The sequence below is a fragment of the Humulus lupulus genome, chromosome 9, assembly GCF_963169125.1.
Source record: "Humulus lupulus chromosome 9, drHumLupu1.1, whole genome shotgun sequence".
NCBI classification, from domain to species: Eukaryota; Viridiplantae; Streptophyta; class Magnoliopsida; order Rosales; family Cannabaceae; genus Humulus; species Humulus lupulus.
Genome location: NC_084801.1, coordinates 168,361,975 through 168,382,596, shown reverse-complemented (window position 1 = coordinate 168,382,596; position 20,622 = coordinate 168,361,975). Strand labels below are relative to the sequence as shown.

Sequence of the window (20,622 nt, the reverse complement as noted above, 5' to 3'; positions counted from 1 at the left end):
TACCTCCCTCTCCCTTTGGTGAAGTTTTGAGTTTTTGGAGGATAATTTCTTGAATTGGAAGCTTGGAAGAGCTGAGAATTGGTTTGGGGTTTAGCTTAAGGTCGAAATTACTCACTTGAGCTAAGAATAACACTCTGTTTTTGGTGAATTGTTGGCTTGGCTTTTGTGTTATTGAGTTTTAAACTCAAAGTTAGGATTTTGACTTTGGTTAATATTTTGTTAAGTTTAAAGGTTGGGTTTTGATGTTTATAGTGTATTAATGATGTTTTGGGACTCAATTCTGGTCTTGATTATTATTTGGGGTGAATTTTATGAGATTTGGCTCGGAGAAAAGCTTTGAAATATGGGATTGCAGAGTTGTGTCGCAACGCTGATCTTGGAGTGATGCGACCTGCATGAACTCAGAGGCTAGGGCGGTTCTCTGAATTGTCTTGGCACCGCGGTGCCTGGAGGGCTACGCTGCGGCGCGTGTCTAAGGAGATATCTTGGGGGGCTCTCTGACTTGAGGCGCGCCACATCCCTTCAAGGGTGCACCGCAGCGCTAGTTGGGAAAGTTGACCAAGTGAGGTTTCGAGTTGCAGGGACTCAAACCTAAGGGCTCCAGAAGGATTCTACTACCCGGTTTAGTAGAATTCGAGGTCCCAGAGGCTAGGACCCAGTCCGGAAGCCTTTATTTACTCGATATTGATGGATATCATTTATTATGGTTGTGACTAGGGTACTGCTAGGGCTCGAAAGGGGATTGTGCTCTAGGGTTGTTTTTATTTAGCTAGTGTTTGGACCAAATGTAAGAAAACTGCACCAAATTTGTGATTTATGTGATTAGGCTTTGCCCAATTATTGAACATGGTTATGACCATGCTTAGAATGTTTTATTAGACATATTAAATGTGTTGTGCATACTTGTGATATATGATGTATGCTCATCCATATTATCTGATTGAAAGGCTTGACTTATAAGTCAAGGGCGACAGTAGCTCGCTGAGCGCTGGCCGAAAGACTTGACTTATAAGTCAAGGGCGGCAATAGCCCGCTGAGCGCAAGCCGATATGGTTAGGCCTATCCAGGAGCGTGGTATACGCTTGACCGACCCTATAGTCGTTTGGAAAATAAAGCGTCAGGTACACTTGGCCAGCCCTAAGGCTGGTTATATAGAGGATAAGCCAATGGGCCCTAGGGTGACTCTACAATCACTTATCCTAAGGCAATGGGCCCGAGGTGACTCTACAATCACTTATATAGGGAAACGAGCCCCGGTGTGACTCCATACTCACTTATCTGGATTGAATGCATGCATGAGTAGGATTATTATTGCTAGACATGCTGATTATGATTCTGTAATATGTTATTAACTAATTATGAACATGTTTAAGTTTTCTTGTTGAGTCTTGGCTCACGGGTGCTATGTGGTGCAGGAGCTGGACCAACCATGAGTTGGAGAGGTTCGGTGGCGGTGTGTACATATGCAACCTGCTCGACCACCACAACCGGGGATTCATAGAGGAACTAGGGTTGAACCCTAATTTTGCCGCTTAGGCCGACTTGTGTTGTAATTGCCCTTTCGAACTATAAATGACCATTTAAATGTTTATTTTGAGATCCCATGTTCAAACTTAAACATTTTAATGAAATGATAATTTCTTTTGACCAAATTTTTTAAGCCTAATATGTTAATCACTTTTAGTTATGACCAAATAACTTGATTAATGAATCTAGCACTATTTAAAGTACACATTGTAACAATTTTGGATATCCAGGGTGTTACACAACTGCACTAAACCATGATGCTATAAATTTTCGCAATAAAAGTATATATAAAAAAAAAGATTAAAAATTACAACAAATTAAAAATATTAAGAATTTTCACCACAAATATCAAATTTGTAAGTCTTAAGCTCTTAACGTGCTCATCTAATGATCATCTTCATCTTTGTTCTTACATCCTCTGTTGTCTGTCACGGTACACTCCACATCAAGAGAAAAAAAGAAAAGAAAAAAAAAACTCGAACAAATAACTCAATCATTAGCCAAAAAATAAAAACATTTTAAAAAAAAATTAAGGGTGAGGAATAATATTTATTCACATCATGTACAACATTGATAATTTGGCAGGAGAAAAAAAAAAAGAAAACAAGAAAAAGCAAGCCCCACAGGATACAGGGTATTTAAGGCAACACCATTCCATTCCTGATTCCTATACATTGTTTAGAGTACCACAATCTTCAGTCTTGGTCAATTCTTAATTAAAAAGACTGACCACTGATTTCAATTTAAATTATCCTCTGAGGGCCTCATCAGAGAGAACTGAAGTGTGATAATCAAAAGCAAAATATGAAGGCGGAGGCCAAATTACTCATATCTGCCACCATTTTCGATTTTCCATTCTCTTGGCAAGCTCATTTGCCATTGATGCAAAATCTTCAGCTCCACTTTGCAGCTCTTCAGTCCGTTTGCCGAGTCTCTGATAAAAAGAGTGTGGTTAGTTTACTAAGTCATCAGAGAAAGGAGTTATACTTTGAACTATATCGATATTCACTACCAAGTACATGAATCTGTAAATTCGCTCGCATTCAAGAAAACAATAAGTAATTACACATTTCCATTATTATATCCTAAAATTCTAGGGCTGAATTACATCCTAAAATTTATGAATTCACCAAGATTATCATCTCATCATTAACTTTCTAATTCTTTCCTCCTTTTTTTTCTAAAAGATTCAATGTTGTCACTCTCTTCATCATACTCACAGTTGTTATTAGAATTGTGTTTGTTTGGCATATTGTGAACCACTTTTAGTGGAAAAAAGAACAACATTTTCATAGTTTAGAAGAAAAAAAAATGTAATTGGAACATTTGGAGAAATTGGCTAATTATAGGTTCATGTCAGTATCAAGTACCAAATGGATGCATCAACCACCCCCACAAAATAATAAACCTAAAAGGGAAAAATAAATAAAAAAGAACAACCTGGGTAACTCTTGTTTAGCCCAACCATACAAGCAAAACATTAAAATCAGTAGATGGGTTACTTCTTACAATGGAACCCCACTCAAATTTCCCCCCTGACCACCCCACCAAGAACAAGTCACATTATCACCAATCAGTGTCTTCTTGATGAAATCAGAAGCAAATAGATCATCTTTTTATTTATGTATTTTCCTTTCTTTCCCAATCTCTACATTATTTGACGACCAATCTATGTGTAAAAAAAAACTATATCCAAACCATTAACATTTTGTATAAACTATAAACGTAGTCAACTATATTACCTCAAGCTTTTCCTTCCGCTCTACCAGCTTCTCTCTTGCATTTGCAGCAGCAGAGGAAGCATCCTGAAATCATTTTTAAAAACATCAAATTCCATTCAAGCAATAAATTGATTCATTACAACTAAGATCGTCTTCGACTTTTTTACCTTAGCCTTTCCATATTTAGCCATAATTTCATCACGAGTTCTAACTCTAGGCACAAAATCCTCAGTCCCGCCTCCAAATAAGCGATCCCTTTCAGAACCTTTTTCTGAAGGCCACAAGTTATTAGTTTCTTAATTTTGTTTGTTCATGTGGGCATATAATGCAAGTAATTCACAGAGTAAAATATATATAATCATATACCTTTCTTTACATTTTTATGATCATCAGTTGAACTAGATGCTAAAGGTGGAGATTCATCTATCTCAATATCATCTGAACAAAGAAAAAATCAAACAGTAAGTAAGGGAAACACTTCTTCAACAAAATATAACAAACTTAGCACATGCTGAAAACCTATATCAAGCTCCACAGCTTCTTGATGATCTACATATGAAGTAGAGCTTGCATGCAGAGACTTCAGAAATATTCCCTCTAATTGATTAAAAGTGGACTTAGGACTTTTAGTAGAATCTACACTATGGTCCACTTTTCCAACCTTAAGACCTTTGACGATACCACCTAAAATCCCTGGGGCAGTACCCTGTAGCAAGATAATGATCTACTTATACACTGACAGGATAGTTTTCAGTAAATTAAGCATGTATAGAAACTGAAATCATATCCCTAACCGGCTTTTTCTTTGGATTTATTGAGTGACTAAAGGCAGCATCAGCAGCAGCTGCAAGAACTTGATCGTGGAGACAGGGCAAAGACTCTGGGATCCTATAAACAGGAAAAGAAAATGATGTCAAACAAACATAAACACATTCTTTACAGACCATTTTTCTTTCATTTTATTTATTTGAAATAAAATAAATAAAAGCAATAACTATAGACAACAAAGAATACCTAAAATCATTTTCACTAGCTAAAACAGAGATGAATGCCACTTCACACCCATTTGCCTGTAGAATCATCAACACAAGATATTTATCATTTAACTTGTATTTCTTATTTTAATAGTTGTAAGACATTATGTTCTTGGAAAATTCAATAAGAAATACCAGTGTTATCAGTCCGTTATCAGAAGAACTCATCATCTTATTCATATTTGCCTTAAAATTCCACCTCAGAATAGACATCAAGGAGCTTTCTTTCACCAATTCTAAATCTGGTATTGACCTGCAAAGCATAGAAGTCAACAGCACCTCATTAATAAATGGAAATGCTAACTTGATATGAATAAAAACAGGGGCACGTGTACGTTTGCCACTAAAACATCAGAATTGGAAGAGAATATAATAATATAAGGTAGTTGTTGTCAGTTGTTCTTCACTATTCTTTCAGTGCCGTCATTCTGGCAAGGAAAGCAAAGAATCGGGAACAAAAAATATTCACCTGATTTCAACTGCTCCAGTCTGAAATAGCAACACTAATCCCTGAACAATGTCATCTTTCTTAATAATTGAAGTCCATATGCATGGTTTTGCATGTTTCACTTTGTAAATGGATTGATTGTTTCCCTGAAAAGATTGTACCAACTTAGCATTGATATATAAACCTACAGAATAGTGCAAATGAAACCAAAGAATGCAAGAGGCACCTGAATTACAGATTTTGTGGAGTACAAGCGTGATGAATCCTCACAACAAAGCAAAACAAATGAGTCCAATAAATTTTCCCCCAAATTCTTAGATGAATCGGACAAAGGGTTGTGTTCAATTTCATGTGAAGTTAATCCACCCGGAGAACCATCTGAAGCAGGCCCCTCCAGAATAGCTTTATCCTTTAAGCCCTCTTCTGGCATCTTTTCATTGCATACCCTAGAAGTAGAAATGATACCCTCTGGAAGACATAAATTTCTCAGATGTTTGCAACCTATAGTTGTTACTAAAATTAAGAAACCTAAAGTTGTTTTGCAGATGAGAACAATACTTGCCTATGACATACATTGAAATTGCAATTGATTCCTTTTTCAAGTTCCCTGGCCGCGGACTGATCGAATTTCCATTACAGCCATCAATGACATTAATATTTGCATCCTTTGTTAAGATGAACATTACTTCCCTTGCAGAGTTGAGAGAATCGTTTGTTTCTGAGTTTTCTGAGTTCTTTGAGCTCTTTGATTGATTATGAGAATTTGCAATTTCTGTCCAACTTATTGAAATGACTGGGGAGATAGAGGATGATGAATCACTTAGAAAGAACACAACTGATAAGGAACTCATGTCAATTACTGCAACCTGAAAAAAATCAATAAATTTCAGAATCCCTTGTATTAATGAAGCAGCTTATCTTACAACAAAACTAACCTTATAATAATGATATTTATATACATATAAATGTTTATATAAGAAAAATAAATAGCTTATACTCACACGGCCACATTTATATCCAACAGCAAGTTTAGCTCCAGAATGCACAAATTCTAATGTTTGAACAGGGGAAGTAGCAAGAGAAAAAACAGCACTACACTGAACCTCTTTTCCATGTGACAAACTGTGAACTGTGCAGAAAATGCATCTATATCAGCATTCGATAATAAAAAGGCTTCATAATAAAAAGGTTTTATTATGTGGTAGGATATACAGTGAAACTTCCATAAATTAATAGCCTTGGACCAAATAAAATGACTAATTTATCAAGGTATTCTATAATTGATTTATGTTTTAATTATTTTGTCTGACTATCTACAACTAAAGTCTAAATATTTATTTTTCCAAGAAAAATTCACAAAGAAGCACTCAAAGCAATAATGACTTTGAATAATGTATAGTTGCAATGCAATACTGTCATAACAAAGCTTCTTTAGACCTCACAAAAAGTAAGAGGTAAAATTCAAGCCGATATAAGAAGAAACAAATAACAATATACAAATATTTTGCAAAGGCCTATGTATATATTTACAGAGTTCTAGTGTTTGGAACTATTAATTAATAGTTTTAGTGGATTCCATAGGTTATTATATATTATCTTATAAATTTATCGAGCTATACTGTACCATCAACAGTGCACCTTTCTATATGTTTGACTTTGAATATATAAAAATAAAATAATATGATGTGCCCTTCTCCAACAGCTTTGAGAAACACTTTGTTCATCTTGATATTCAAAGTCTATAACTTAATTAGTCAATTAGTAAACATGAAGTGCGATATTGTTGAATTGATGTCAGTGCATTATGAAGAAAACAACATTCAGGAAGTCAACATAATTTGATAGAATAGAAAGACGGTATCTTATGCCCTTAAGATCTAAAGTAATAGTTAAAAAATCAATAAGATACAATCACAGTGATGGGTGTCCTTTACACTTTACCTTCATGTTTAGAATCTGTGATGAAGTGGAAGTTTGCTCCATCTAAGCATCCTTTAAGATTATAAATACGAACCTATACAAGTCAAAATAAACATCATTGAGAGTGAAAAAGGAAGACAAAAAATGATTACAAGACTAAAATACAAAACTTCAGATATCTGACCAGTCCACATTCATTGCCAATGGCCAAACTTAAAGTCAGAAAGCAGAAATCCAAATCTGAAATGGGAGCACCTGAACCAGCCACTTTAAAACTTTGCACCTGCTAGTCATATGAGCTGATTTGATGCCAAGAATGCATTTTTTATAATATTGACAAAAATAATATAGTTCCCTCTTACCTGCCCTTCCAAAAGAAGAGCAAAAGATAAGACTGGCAGAGTGGCATCCCATATCCTAACAGAGCCATCTGAGTACCCAGCTAGATATACTCTCTCTGTCTTTTTATCTTTAGCAGTAGACAACTGACTAGGCACCCCCCCAGTCAGTGGCCACTTTGCACCATTGGCTGGGGATGAAATTGAGCCAGTTCTCATAATTGAGGTTATCTAATAAAGAGGAATAAGATTATTTAATATGACAAAATTGAACAAAAAAAATAAGACGTATGAACCCCTTTTGAGATGAAGGAAAAAAAATAAGTAATACCTCTGATATAGTGTCTAATGAGATCTTCCCAGAAGGAGCCTTAATAAATTTTGCTACAGTGATGGTTGGATCACTCACAGGTATCACCGCAGGAAATTCTACTTCACTAATAGATTGTTTCTTCTCTTGCTGGGATGTCAAGGAAGAGAGGCTAACACCATCATAAAAATGCAGCTCCCCAGGGCTTGTCAACACAAAAACATCAGCATTTTTGTTACTACCAGTTAACCAAGCACTAGGTACCAAAACCATGTCTGCAAAAGAGCCACTGAGTGTAAGATCTGTGCGACCAACACATCTTAAAGACTCCATTCCAGATGACCATTCAAGTGTTAAAACCTGCAGGAGGCAGGAAATTAAGACACATTGTAAGTTAGATGTTAAGAGACATTTAAAGAAGAAAAAAACCCAGTGATTTTTAAATGCTTAACCAACAGTTTGATAGTTCAAATAATATTTGTTATCACTAAATGTGTGTAATTTACTAATTTACAATATGAATAACTGGGAGAAGTACTTAAAAACTTGAATGCTGAATATTAGATGAATAACATACCGTTAAAACTTCCTCAGATCCTATTTCATCACCACCATAAATAAACAGCTGGCCATCACAATCATTACGGGATTTATTACTTGCAGACCATTGTAAGACAATGACAGGGAGTCTCCTTTCAGCAGATGATAATCGTAACTTAACAACATTATTAGATGGCGACAAAGCTTGTTGACCTTTACTTGATGCAAAGGATGATGTGTTCCAAAACAAAATATCTCCATCTACGTACCCCGCAGCAAGAACAGACCCACTAGAAGATGCCCAACAAAGAGCACTTATCTCTTTCTCTTCCAACTGATGTTTCGATGAATCTTCTAGAGAATTTACATTGGTTTCACCTGAGGCTTCTATAATTTCATCCATCAGCTGGAGATCCTTACCACCTCCAGAAAAAACAACTCGAGATTCAATAACATCCCAAAGCACAACCAACCCATTCTGATATGCAATCAGTACTCTGTCAAATGATTCAGAAAAAAAAAACTTAGTTGTCATAATCACGCATATAGTAGACTGGATATAGCTTAACAAGCTTCGAAGTCTCTGCTATAGAGTAATTATGGATCTAACCTACTAAAGATAGAGTGTAAAAGAGAAAAGGAAAGGAAAAAAACATTACTAAGTTGTTCAAGAATCATGAGAAACAAAATAACAAACTGAAACCCACTTTTTTGTACACTCAAAGAATTGTATTGATGCCACTGCCACTCAGTTGCTCACATCACAATTGATGAGGGTTTTTTTTAACAGTCAATATGACCTAACTACCGAAATTGAAAGCTGCATTTTCAAGCATGCAATATATTGGAACCTATTGCTAATAATTTAGTTAGGAAGCTACTTCAACAGAAAGGAAGTAGACTGAGTGTATAATAATAAAAAATAACTTTTCAAAGCAAGTATAATGGAAATTTGTCTTGCCTATTTCCTGAAGAACGAGGTTGGGGAAGAACTCCAACAATTGGTTGGTCGTTAGGAAATGGGAATTCAGTGGCCTCTGTTAAATAAAGGGGAAAAAAAGAATGGCATTAAAGAAATAGAAGTGAATAGATTCAATAACTTAATTTTAATTTTAAGATTTTAAAACACACACACACACTTTTTTAATTTTAAAAAATGGTTTAATCGTTACAGAAAAGGCATTTAGCCTTGTGGAACATAATTTTTTACAATATTAATATCAAACCATCACCTCTGTAAGCAGGTTGTACAATACTTGGACCCTAGATTTAACTATACTTTTGAACATGTTGCATTTGCAAATATGTTCTTAATAAATAACACAGCATGTGGGAAAAAAAATAATAAAGTACTGCATTAGACAATTGATCATTTGGAGGAAAAAAGGATTGACAAAAATGTAAACGAGTGGCTTGTACCCTAGTATACCATAGTATGAACGATGGAGACATCAAACTTTTCAGTTATGGAAATGCTACAGGTTTTAAAAATTCATAGAGATTATACGTAAATGTCGTCTATGATACATCTCTTCCATGAGCAATTCAAATTGGGTACACAGTCAAATAATTATGGTACCTAGAGGGAGAAGCAAAACCATTCTATTATTGGATTCTTAGTGTAATAACTATAATTTGTTAAGAAGCAGTTAAGCTGAGTTATTGGCTTTGGGCCAGTAAGAAACATAGTCACATGATAACATGAAACTCAACAAAAGAGATTATTATAGGTAAATAAAATATGTTTAATATTATTTTCTTTTTCCCGCAAATGATTGGGAATATATATAATAAATCATTTGTGTAATTTTAGTTCAAATTATAAGGCTGCACAACCACATATACCTATTTGGCAGCCTTAAGGATGACAACTCAATAGAAACAAGAAAAGAAACAACAACAATATTTGGAGTAGAAATTACCACTTATAGTACTTGCAGAAACATGATACGGAAACTGCAAAACATTTTCTTCTTCAACATTGTATTTAATCACAGACATCAAACCATACTCATCACCAACATACCTGCAAGTTATAAAACAGAAAAACATGGTAAGAAGTGATTTTCCAGCACTCTTTAACTTGCCAACTAGCCAGCAATTAATTATGAATGTGTAACTTTTTTCATTTGGTCAGTTGCATACATGAAGTTGGAGCCATGGACTGCAGCAAAAGCAGTTATATTGGTTTCCCACTGTAAACAGCAAACTAAGCACCTTTTCTCAAGATTCCAAACCTGTAAAAAAATGAAAAGTGAATAATTAAACTTCAAGTTCAACAACTGAAAAACTGCATTGAATTTAAGCCCTTTTTAATGGCTAAAATTTAAAAGTCAACTAGCATTACAAAACCAAAAGCCACACACTGTCCACAATTACTTGCTAACACAATTCTCACCCCACAGAGATACAATACTATTGCGAAATTAAGACCGAGAAACTATAAACAATTGAAGAGAAAAAAAGGGCATTGAAAACAAAAAACAACCACTCCAAACTTGAGAGTCATCAATGTCATTAATTGATGATAAGGAAATCAAAATAAAACATGTCTAAAAATTCAAATAAGTTCTCTCAAAATTATTCAATGATTCGTATTATGACAAAATCAAGTTTAGCTGAAGACAGAAATTTCAAAGTTGAAAAAGAACCGTACCTGAATATCATTGTCATTTAAAATACTGACTAAGTATCCCTGGTTTTGCAGAAACTGTCCAAAAAAAAAACACCAAGCGTTATCTCTTACCACCCAAGAAAGAGGAACGAATGTGAAATGAAAAGTTGAAAACACAAGCACACACAAGAATGAAATACATGAACATGTATGTGTGTACGCAAACATGATCATAGATGCACAGGCACATGCAGTGGCATACAGTAACACACACATAGTCCTTAATCTTTCCTTGTTATAAGGTATTTACAAATGCCATTTCCAAACTATATATGCCACAAAGAAACAATTTCAGCACAATATTCAGCTAGTTCAGAATCATACCTCGATATTTTTGAAAGGTAATTGCTTTGGGGATATAAGAAGTCCTTCAATGCCATCACCACCAATCACTTTTATCCTTCCATCCCTACCTCCACCAAAAATAAAGAGATGAGGTGATAATGTCACGCCACATGATGTATCATCGTATTGTGTTTATGTCTAGTATTCATTTATTGTTGTGGAGCTATAGGCATATACTAAAAAATAGTGAAACTAAATTAGAAATACAAGCCACTCCAATCCCACCAACCAATTTAGTTCAGAGGTGCCGGGAAACCACCTAATCTTTGTCTAAGCTAGTGATCACTAGAATATTGTCACTTCACCTATTATGCTCCAAAAGAAACACTCACCTTAATTTATCATTGAGTAGGGAAAGTGTGAAACCCCATGATCACATTTTTCATATATGAAAGAACAAAAGTACAGTTAACATAACTACAAACTTCGGTGTCATCAAATTGAAATGCACAGCAAACACTTGTGAAAGGTACTAGCATTTCCTCAGCTGCCTTTCTTTGTTTTAGTTTCTCTTTATTTTTTTCCTACTTCAAATAGCTTTTGAAACAGGCCACAATCATATCCAATATCCTAGCTAGTAGCTCATATTTCGATCAAAACACAATCAGTATATATATTTATAGATATCAACTCACAGTGTTCCAATGGCTAAAATTCGCTGAATGGGGTCGAAAGCAAGAAGAGAAGACGTAGAAGGAATGCCATAATGAACTGAAATCCGCAGGTCCAAGTCCGTTTCGGTCAAACTACCCTCTTTCAAATTGTGCTGAAATCAACACGAAACCAAATAAATTTCACTCCATTTTTCCAAAATAGATTGAAAACCAAGCAAAACTGTTAATTCAAATCGAACAGTACCAATTCTCCAGACTTCATCAATATAATCCATTTAATAAAAACAAAAATTTTTTAAAATCCAAAGGAAAATATGAAACCCTAAACCAAGTCCAATCTCCATTTCCGATGTGATCGTGCATATTACAGAAATGCGTAGGGAGAAAGGAACGGAAACCATTGTTGAGAAAGGAACGGAAAGAAGGAAAGAAGAATGGATTCCAATGAGTAAAGTACCTGAGAATTGTGAGCAACTTTGTGTAAGAGACGCTTGGCAAACATGGCGAATCAGCTCAGAGATTGGAACAAGTTTGAAGCTTTCTTTCTATCTTCGTTTCAGTGATGATCATTACGATGCATTTCACACAGAATAATTCAAACCAGGCCGAAGAGATACAATTTTTTTAAATTAAAAAACCAATATTGTATTTATTATTGATTTTTAAAGTCAAGCTTACATGTAGCATTCTTTTTTCATCGATATATAAATGTATATAATAGAAAGAATTATATAGTATATATAAATATTTTTATTTTTATTTATATCAATATTATATATATATATATATATCTAAGCACAACAACGTTGTTATAATATATATATTAAATATAATAATATTTAAAAAAAATTAAAAATAAAAATAAAATAAGAATAGAAAAAATCATAGTGTAAATAGTAGTATACAATAGTTTCTATATAATGTATTTCACAATATCTTTTGATAAATTTGATGAAGAAAAAAGGCTTGAATCACTTGATAAAAAAATAAACTATCACACAAATTTATAAAATAAAAAAAATGATGTATGTCCTTATTATTTTTAAATAAATATGATTTAACTATTTAAATTATCATAAAATATCTTATTTTAATTAATTAATTTATTTATTTTTGTATAAGTTTATGTTTGTTCTAGTTTTTTAATTTAACAGTGATAACAAAAGATTATATATTATATGGTTAATATAATATTAAGTTTAATTAAATTTTATTTAAGTTATAAAATTTAAATAATCATCATTGTAAAATATCTCAAAAATATATTATTTTAATTTGTTTAATTATTTATTTATTTAAGTTTAAGTCATGTTTAGAATCTCAAGTTAAATATAAGAATATTCTGTTAAATATAAAAATATTTCGTTAAAGTTAACCAAAAAAATTAAAAAACCGTTAAAACTAAGAATTTTCGTTATCTACACATTTTTTATATAGAACAGATATTAGGTAGAAGCAACGTGCAATGCACGTTTATTTAGTTTTAAGGTTATAAACACGCTTATTCAAATATGTAATTATTTTTATTATATTTTTTTTATTATCATATAAGTTTTAAATAAATAAACAATATCATAAAAATAAAAATAAATATTTAATATAATGTATGATATAAATATATTAAATTAAAAAAAATTAGGACAAAACATTGTGGGTAATTTTAATAAATATTTGTTCATTTTTTTAAATATATATAATAGAATAAATTATAGTTCTATAGTATATATACATATTTATATCAACAATTTCCACACATATGATATCTAAACACAACATTGACATAAATATATATTTGCATAACTACATAACATGTATATAAATTACAATAATATTTAAAAAGAAATTAATAGTATAATAAAATTAAATAAAAATAGAAATAGTCATAGTATAGAGTAGTATACATGCATTAACTTTTTTTAGTTTCTAATGTATCTCGCAATGTCCTTTGTTGAATTTGATGAAGAAAAATAGCTCCAATCACTTAATAAAAAACAAACTATCACACAAATGTATAAGATAAAAAAATGATACGCATGACTTTTTTATTTTTAAATAAATATGATTTAATTATTTATATTATCATAAAATATCTAAAAAAATATCATATTTTAATTCATTAATTAATTTTTGTTTAAGTTTATGTTTGTTCTAGTTTTTTAATTTGACAGTGGCAACAAGAGATTATATATTGTATATTTAATATGATATTAATATTCTAGGTGGATTTTAAATTTAAGTTTGTTGCTATTTTTTTAAAAGAAGTTTGTTGATAGCTGATAGTAGTTTAAGTTTAAGTTTAAGTTTAATTAAATTTTATTTAAGATATAAAATGTATAGTTTTATTATTTTTAAATAATTATCATTGTAAAATATCTCAAAAATATCATATTTTAATTTTTTTTAATTATTTATTTAAGTTTAAGTCATGTTTAAAATCTACTGTTAAATATAAGAATATTCCATTAAAGTTAACAGAAAAAAATAAAAAATCCTTAAAACCAATAATTTATGTTATCTACACACTTTTTATATAGAACACATATATTTAAAAAAAAAACACTAACTATGCAGAAGTTAAAAAAAACTTTAAATTTTGATTGTGTTGATCTTTGTTGACGCTGTTTTTCGTCAACTTAATTATGAAGAGTACTAAACAATATTCCAGAAAAAATAGAGGAACTCTAAAACTTTTTACGTGGTTCATCAGTTAAAATTTGCCTTGTCCATGAGTTAGCATTATTGATCTTGATACTTTTTTTAAGCTTTTTCATAAAGCAATTTGGTAGGGTATTCTCAGTACAATTTTGTGCCTAAGTACAAATGAAATTCTCCAGGCTATTTATAGGCCTAGTTGATAGAATATCTTCCCCTTATTTTGGGAAGATACCAACAATCATTCAAATTATGAATTAAATGCAAATAAATACATTAATTACATAATATCCCATGATATTTGGGATTTAATACCTGATAGCAACAAATCCCTTAGGAATAGGGATTTCCTAACAATTATCATGTGTAAAACGCATTCCTTAGCTCGATCGGAAAGTGGACGCGCTTTCGAGAACGAACAAGACTCCGAGCTCGTTATTCCAGCCAGCCTCCTCCTTACCTAGTGGTTTCGTCGAACTCATTCTTCAGGGACTAATATGTTTGAGCCTACAACTAAGGCTCAAACAATACAACTCATGCTCGGGCATCGATAATTGATAGCGGATCTGGAATCATGTTAATTTATATAAGTGTACTGCCAACACTTGTTATTTTTCGAGCTTACTTTTTTCGAGCCTACATTTTGAGGCTATTTATTCATTCTCAAAATTTGGGTGTAACATGTTGCCCCCTCAAAAGTATTGGTTCGAATCCTCTAAGAATGAAACTTTTGAACTCTACTTTCGAAAAACATGCCCACTTACCATACTCGAGTATGGGCACGTGTCATTGGGGGATTGCACACTAAAAGTACTTGAGTACCTTGCTATTTGCGCACGTCCTTTCATATAACCTTTTTTGTCGCCAACTTTTAGAATTAAACCTTGTCCATCTGGTCACATTTTAACCTAAATCAAAGGCTCAAATTTCCCTAACCTTTGACATTCCTTTTGTCTATTTAAGCCCCCTCTTCACCTTCTTCTTCTTCACTTTTTGTTTCATCTTTCAGAAAACACGAACCAGAGAACAAAAATCAGAGCTTTTTTTTTTCCTTTTTCTTTTCATGTTCTCTAAACCCAAAAAACAAAATAATCTCTCAACCTTCGGGTCAGTAGGATCATTTATGCTTCCACTTCTTCAAACGACGATATCTTCTTTTCCAAGATCATTTTTGTGTAAGTTTCTGATCCTTATTCACATATTATTAATTTTTTTACGTGTTTCTTCTGTGTATAAGGAAAACTTCTCTAGTTTCCACTAGATTTTTAAGGCTTCTTTTGCATAACATAAAATTTTGGTTTAGGCAAATTCAAAGTGATTAGAAACATGAATTTAGGCCAAAATTTTTGGTAAAATAAGATGAAATGGGGTCTTTTTAGGTTATGGGGTATTTAGGTCACAAATTTTGGTTTTGGATTAGGATTTTAATGCACACATCCCAAAAATATCGCATTTTCAGGTAACTGCCCATTTTTTCCCTAGGAATTTGGGACTCTTCTAAATTGGTAATAATCGTCCCATCCTCGCGTGAGTGCACTCTTGATGCCCTGAACTTCACAATAGTTTGAGATAGGAATTCGAGTTACCCTCGCCTTTTCAAGCCTTTAGGCTAGATTAATGCGATCTTGTTACCTCGAGCTTACGAGCTTGAGTTATCAAGATCTTAATCCCTCCCTATTCTTCTTATTTTTTTTATAATGGGCCCTCACCTTTTTCTTCCTTGCTAGATGTCACAGTCTTCTGAGAATCGGTGGGGGCCCAAGCTTGTCATTTCTTACCATCCATTAACTCCCGGACCTGAATTGCCTTTTACGCAAAATCAACTACTAATTCACGAGCACAAGGAGTGGTGCGAGCAAGAAGATATACGAGCCCACTTTCGACGTCAGATCGACGAGGTCGAAGAGAGAAAAAGAAATAAGCTCCGAGTTGCAGCGTATCCCGATCCGAACCCCGAGATCCGGCCGATTCCGCTTAACCCCAAACTCAAAGTCATAGTAGCCTATCCTCCTGGTGACCTCGTACTCAGCCTCATGAAGGGTCCATCTAACCATCCATCCAAAGCCCCCAAAATATCTTTCCATCCCGGTCTCGGAGAGTTCTTTTTTCGAGGTCGAACACTACCAAAGCTCCATAACCTCGACCATGGGTTGAAGCTCTCCGGCTAGTTAGTTTGCCGCCCTGCCAACTCCAATGAGAGGATCTATTTTGCTCCTGGCAATGGCGATCCAGATAGAATGGTTAAGCTCACAGCGTGGAGTCGTGAGCACTTGTAAGCTGGGGCTTTACTGCTGTTCAAGGATTACTTCCGAAGCTTTCTGGACTACGCTAGTATAGCCCCATTCCAACTCCAGAAGAACTCATACAGGGTCATGACCGCGTTAAGGTCGTTGTAGCAGGAGATGAAGTGGGAGGAGCCCACGACACATGAGATCCTCTATCTCTTTTGCCTCAAAAGCAACCCTTCCCGAGTTCACAGCGGAGATGGGTTCTATTACCTTTCGAGCTATCCTAAGGAAAAATAGTTATTCGAGGATATCCCAAATCATCCTCCTAACTTCAAGACTGCCTTCTTCTAGACGAATGGTCTCTCTCCCTCTCGCTTCTACTCCTTCCAGCGAATTCGTAAGTATTTTGCTGGTATTTTCTGATTTGATTTTCCTTTTCATTTTCGAGCTCGTTTGACTCACTCCAATCTGGTATACAACCAACTATCACCGTCGCCAACCCACAGACGCCATGAGGGAACATAGGGAAGCTATCCTTAAGCTTCCCTATAGTTGGCGATCCCTCTCATACCTTTTTCATGAAGACAAGCTTCGGCTTTGCAACCTTCTTGAAGAGGGTGAGACTACTGATGACTCGGGCAATCGCAAATACGCAAGATGGGAAGACGTCCCCGTGCCCACCACCAAGCTCCCCGTGAGAGGAAAATGCACGGGCCCGAGCTCGCATACCCCTAGATCTCGCCCTTTCAAACCCTTGGGCTCGGGTAACGAGGCACAAGATGAGGCCTCAGCAAGCTCGTCATGAGGAGGTAAAGTTGTGCTCAACCCATCTATGTGGTCTCCCTCTCTACTTAAATATGAACCCGATGTAATGGTTCTTTTTGAGGACCCCAAGACTAACTTCCTGGCATAGTCGAGGGTAGACCTTAGAGTCCATAGGTTTGATAGTTGGCTAGGGAAATACCAAACCATGTATAGTTTAAACGAGGTTTGGGATGGGGTAGCCGTTCAATATGGTACAACACAATTATAGGGACCTTTTGAGGATGTCCCCTACTTTCAAGGAAGGGACTCCAGTAGCCTCGTCAGAAGATAGGAGAATTTCCTGGTCCCCGAGTTTGAGCTCTAATGAGTCTGTCAGTTAGGTTCCTGATACTTAGTCATCTTTAATATTGAAATGTGTATAATTTTCCCTTTCTCTACTTAACTGACCTTGTAGTGCACCATTTTTTGTAGTTATTAAATTTTTGTGTTTTATTTTATTTAGTTGTTAAGGGTTGTGAATTATTTTATTTAATTGTTTGTTTGTTTAAATTAAATGTTAGAATTGTTTAGTAGAATTTTGTGAATTTATTTGTTAAATATTATTTATTTATTTTATTTAAAAATGTGATTATTTGAGTTTTGGTTGAATGCACTAAGGTGCATGGTAGGTAGTGATGCACCCTAGTTATTGAGTGTGTGCATGCGTATGGTTGCATGGTGCACATGTGTAGAATTTTTTACACACTTTGTAGTTGCCTTTTATTATATTTATTAATTGAATTAATTAAAAAAAATAAAAAATAAAAAATAAAAATAAGAAAAGGAAATAAAGGGGTGGACGACATAGAGTGGGAAATGGAAGGGATTTTATTCTAATTATTCTTTTTAATCAAATAAACTAAAATTGGATGACTATAATCATTTTGGGTAAGGGGATTTGTCGACATTCTCTATTAGTTAAGTGTTCTTATTAGAATTGATTTTAGGCTTAATTAGAATAAACAATAAGGGGAACTTACCAATTATTTTTATTGGGGTATTATGAGGGAATTAAGATAAAGAGGGAAGGAAAATATAACAGAGCCATTATGCTCTTGGCTGCCGAAAACTAGAGCGAAGAGAGAGAGAGAGGGGGACGTGAGCTAGAGAGAGAAGAAGAAGAAGAAAGAAAGGAAGAAGAAGGAGAAGAGAGAACCAATTCTAGGGTATGCCTTTTATGTTTATGCTTGTTTAATTCTCTTATATTGATTCTAGTAATTTTGACTATAGTTTTGTTGTGTTGTTGTTGAATCTCTCCTTCTCCTCATGTTGGTTTTTGAAAATCCTAGGCTTGAACAAAGGGGTGATATAGTTTGAGTTTTGGTCACTTTGGGTGTTCTTGATTTTACAATCAAGAGAGGTAATGAATCTCTAACCCTAATGTTATGATGTTTCTTGGATTCATGGATTAATGGTTTTTTTTAATGATGATGCATGTGGGAATTGACCTAGGCGTGGCATGGGTATTCTTGTTATTTAGGTTCTTATGGTTGTAATTATTAGTTTTATATTCACAGTATGTGCATAAAGTTGATTATTGATATGTGGTGTTTATGATATGTTGTTTAAAGATTTTCTATGATTTGATGATATGTATGTTTTGGCTTAAAGATTTTATGTGAAAGCATGCAAGGGTTTTAAATTGTGATCTATAAGAAAATGATGATGAGTTTTTTTTTTTTAAAAATAACATGAAAGGAATTGATTCTTTTGGGCTATGGGGATTTCGGCTAAATGGTGATTTTCAAAGCATGATGGTTATTTTTTTTTTTTTTATGTTTTATGTCAATTTAAATTTTAGAAAAACATGATAGGTTGTTGTAAGATTTTAGATGGATATATGTTGGTTTTGTTTCTTTGGAATACTTGCATGATAGTAGTATATTAAGAGTATATTTAAGACACGATCAAAGATGATTATTTGTTTATGATTTGTGAATATGTTTCAAGGTGGTTGATGAATTATTGTATGCTAATGGTAACATTAAAATAATGATAAAGGGTGTAGAAACATGCTAGGGTTTGTGTTGGAATATTGTTAAATAAATATGTATGAATTTTGTGAAATATGATGAAAAAAATGAATTTCATGATTATGGTACTTGCTGATTTTTGTGTATGAAAGGTGTCAAAATGATGAGAAAAATATTTTTGAATGCTTAAGTAAATTTACAAGTTGCTTTGATGATTTAAGAAGTTAATGGGGGATTTTAAAGTGCCTTGAGGTGATATTTTGTGCAAATAATTACATACAGATTTTTATATATATATATTTTGATGAGAATATGAGTTTTTAAAAATAAAAATGGTGATTTTAATGGTATAATTGGTTTCTGGAATTTTTGTAAAAAAATGTGAAGTTATATTTTTAATAAAATAAATTTGATGTGTATATTGAAATAAATTAATGCCCTAAACTATGGAAATATTTAAAAATGGTATTTTAAATATAACATAAGTGTTCACTATAATAGTTATGATTTTTCTTTATTTTAATCAAGAAAAATGGTGAATTTAATTTATTTGTGAATCTTTAAGTAAATCAAATAGTGGTTGAATGTTTATAAAAATATTTTTAAAATAGTTATTGAATTATCACTTGGGAATTAATTCTATTTAAAAATTTAGTCTTAAAAATAATACAAGTAAACCACATCTAAAAATTATACTTTTTCTCACATTAAATTTGTAAATTTGTCAATTGGATTATAATGTTATTTTCTAAATAAACATGTTAAAATATAAGTATTTTTTTCATAATTTTTTTTAATCTTGGTTATTTTATGGAATTTAAAAGTAAGTAATGGAGTTATTATGTTTTAAATGATTAAATAAATTATTTTATGAAAGAAAATAATGTCTTGAGAGATTTAATCAACCTAGTAATTCTAAAAGGACAATGGAAATCAAAGCATGTTACAAATTCATTATTTTCAAAACGATAGAAATAAGCACGTAGGAATTATCGTTTTTAACGCCGCTTTTTAACAACATTCCCACGTATGCATATTGCATGCAATTTTACTTTTACGTTAAAAAATATGCCTATTATGCAACCATATAGTTTTTTATAAAGAGATCATGCATGTAATATATGTAGAATGTGCAGTATTCTTTTATGACCTTATGTGTAAATATACCTTGTTTAGATGTCGTGAGTAGTTTTCACCATGTGTGCATGACCCATGCACACATTGGTTATATGAGTAGGCAAGATGGAGTTTATGTGATGCTAAGGGATGTTATTTTGGTTATGGTATAGGCTCTTTGTGAAGTTGTCATTTTGCTTTGCTTTGACCTGAGGTAAGAAAGCAGTTAGATAGAATTTTTGTTTATTTATGCTATGAATGGTAAGATCGTTTGTATGAATGTGAATCTTATAGTTGATGATACTTTTGCGCTATGAATTATGAAATGCTTTATTGCGATGATGTGACTGGTTTGTATGTCATTTTGAATGTTGTATG

General features: G+C 33.1%; 1 protein-coding gene across 3 annotated transcripts; it reads right to left on the bottom strand.

The window, feature by feature from the left end:
- Window positions 1–2,023: 2,023 nt before the first annotated feature.
- Window positions 2,024–12,138, bottom strand: LOC133801026 (uncharacterized). 3 transcript variants are annotated; one of them, XM_062239152.1, is made up of 24 exons: window positions 11,929–12,138; window positions 11,493–11,623; window positions 10,837–10,921; window positions 10,495–10,548; window positions 9,984–10,075; window positions 9,761–9,864; window positions 8,800–8,875; window positions 7,876–8,335; window positions 7,320–7,658; window positions 7,013–7,219; window positions 6,835–6,936; window positions 6,672–6,744; window positions 5,732–5,859; window positions 5,293–5,596; window positions 4,957–5,198; window positions 4,752–4,876; window positions 4,418–4,535; window positions 4,263–4,318; window positions 4,043–4,136; window positions 3,768–3,954; window positions 3,615–3,686; window positions 3,416–3,519; window positions 3,270–3,332; window positions 2,024–2,461 (listed from the first exon to the last, which is right to left on the bottom strand). In XM_062239152.1, the coding sequence occupies exons 1-24, from the start codon at window positions 11,971–11,973 to the stop codon at window positions 2,354–2,356; spliced, it is 3,369 nt and encodes a 1,122-aa protein (XP_062095136.1). In that variant the 5' UTR covers window positions 11,974–12,138; the 3' UTR covers window positions 2,024–2,353. The 3 variants fall into 3 exon arrangements, with proteins under 3 accessions (XP_062095136.1, XP_062095139.1, XP_062095137.1); XM_062239155.1 differs by having other exon boundaries at window positions 3,416–3,513; XM_062239153.1 differs by having other exon boundaries at window positions 6,835–6,933.
- Window positions 12,139–20,622: the final 8,484 nt, after the last annotated feature.

Coding starts and splice junctions, on each gene's coding strand:
- LOC133801026 (XM_062239152.1), bottom strand. CDS start 11,973: ATGTTTGCCAAGCGTCTCTTACACAAAGTTGCTCACAATTCTCAG. Junction 6,745..6,834: donor TTGGCAATGAATGTGGACTG/GTCAGATATCTG, acceptor TGACTTGTATAG/GTTCGTATTTATAATCTTAA. Junction 4,137..4,262: donor GCTAGTGAAAATGATTTTAG/GTATTCTTTGTT, acceptor TCCTGTTTATAG/GATCCCAGAGTCTTTGCCCT.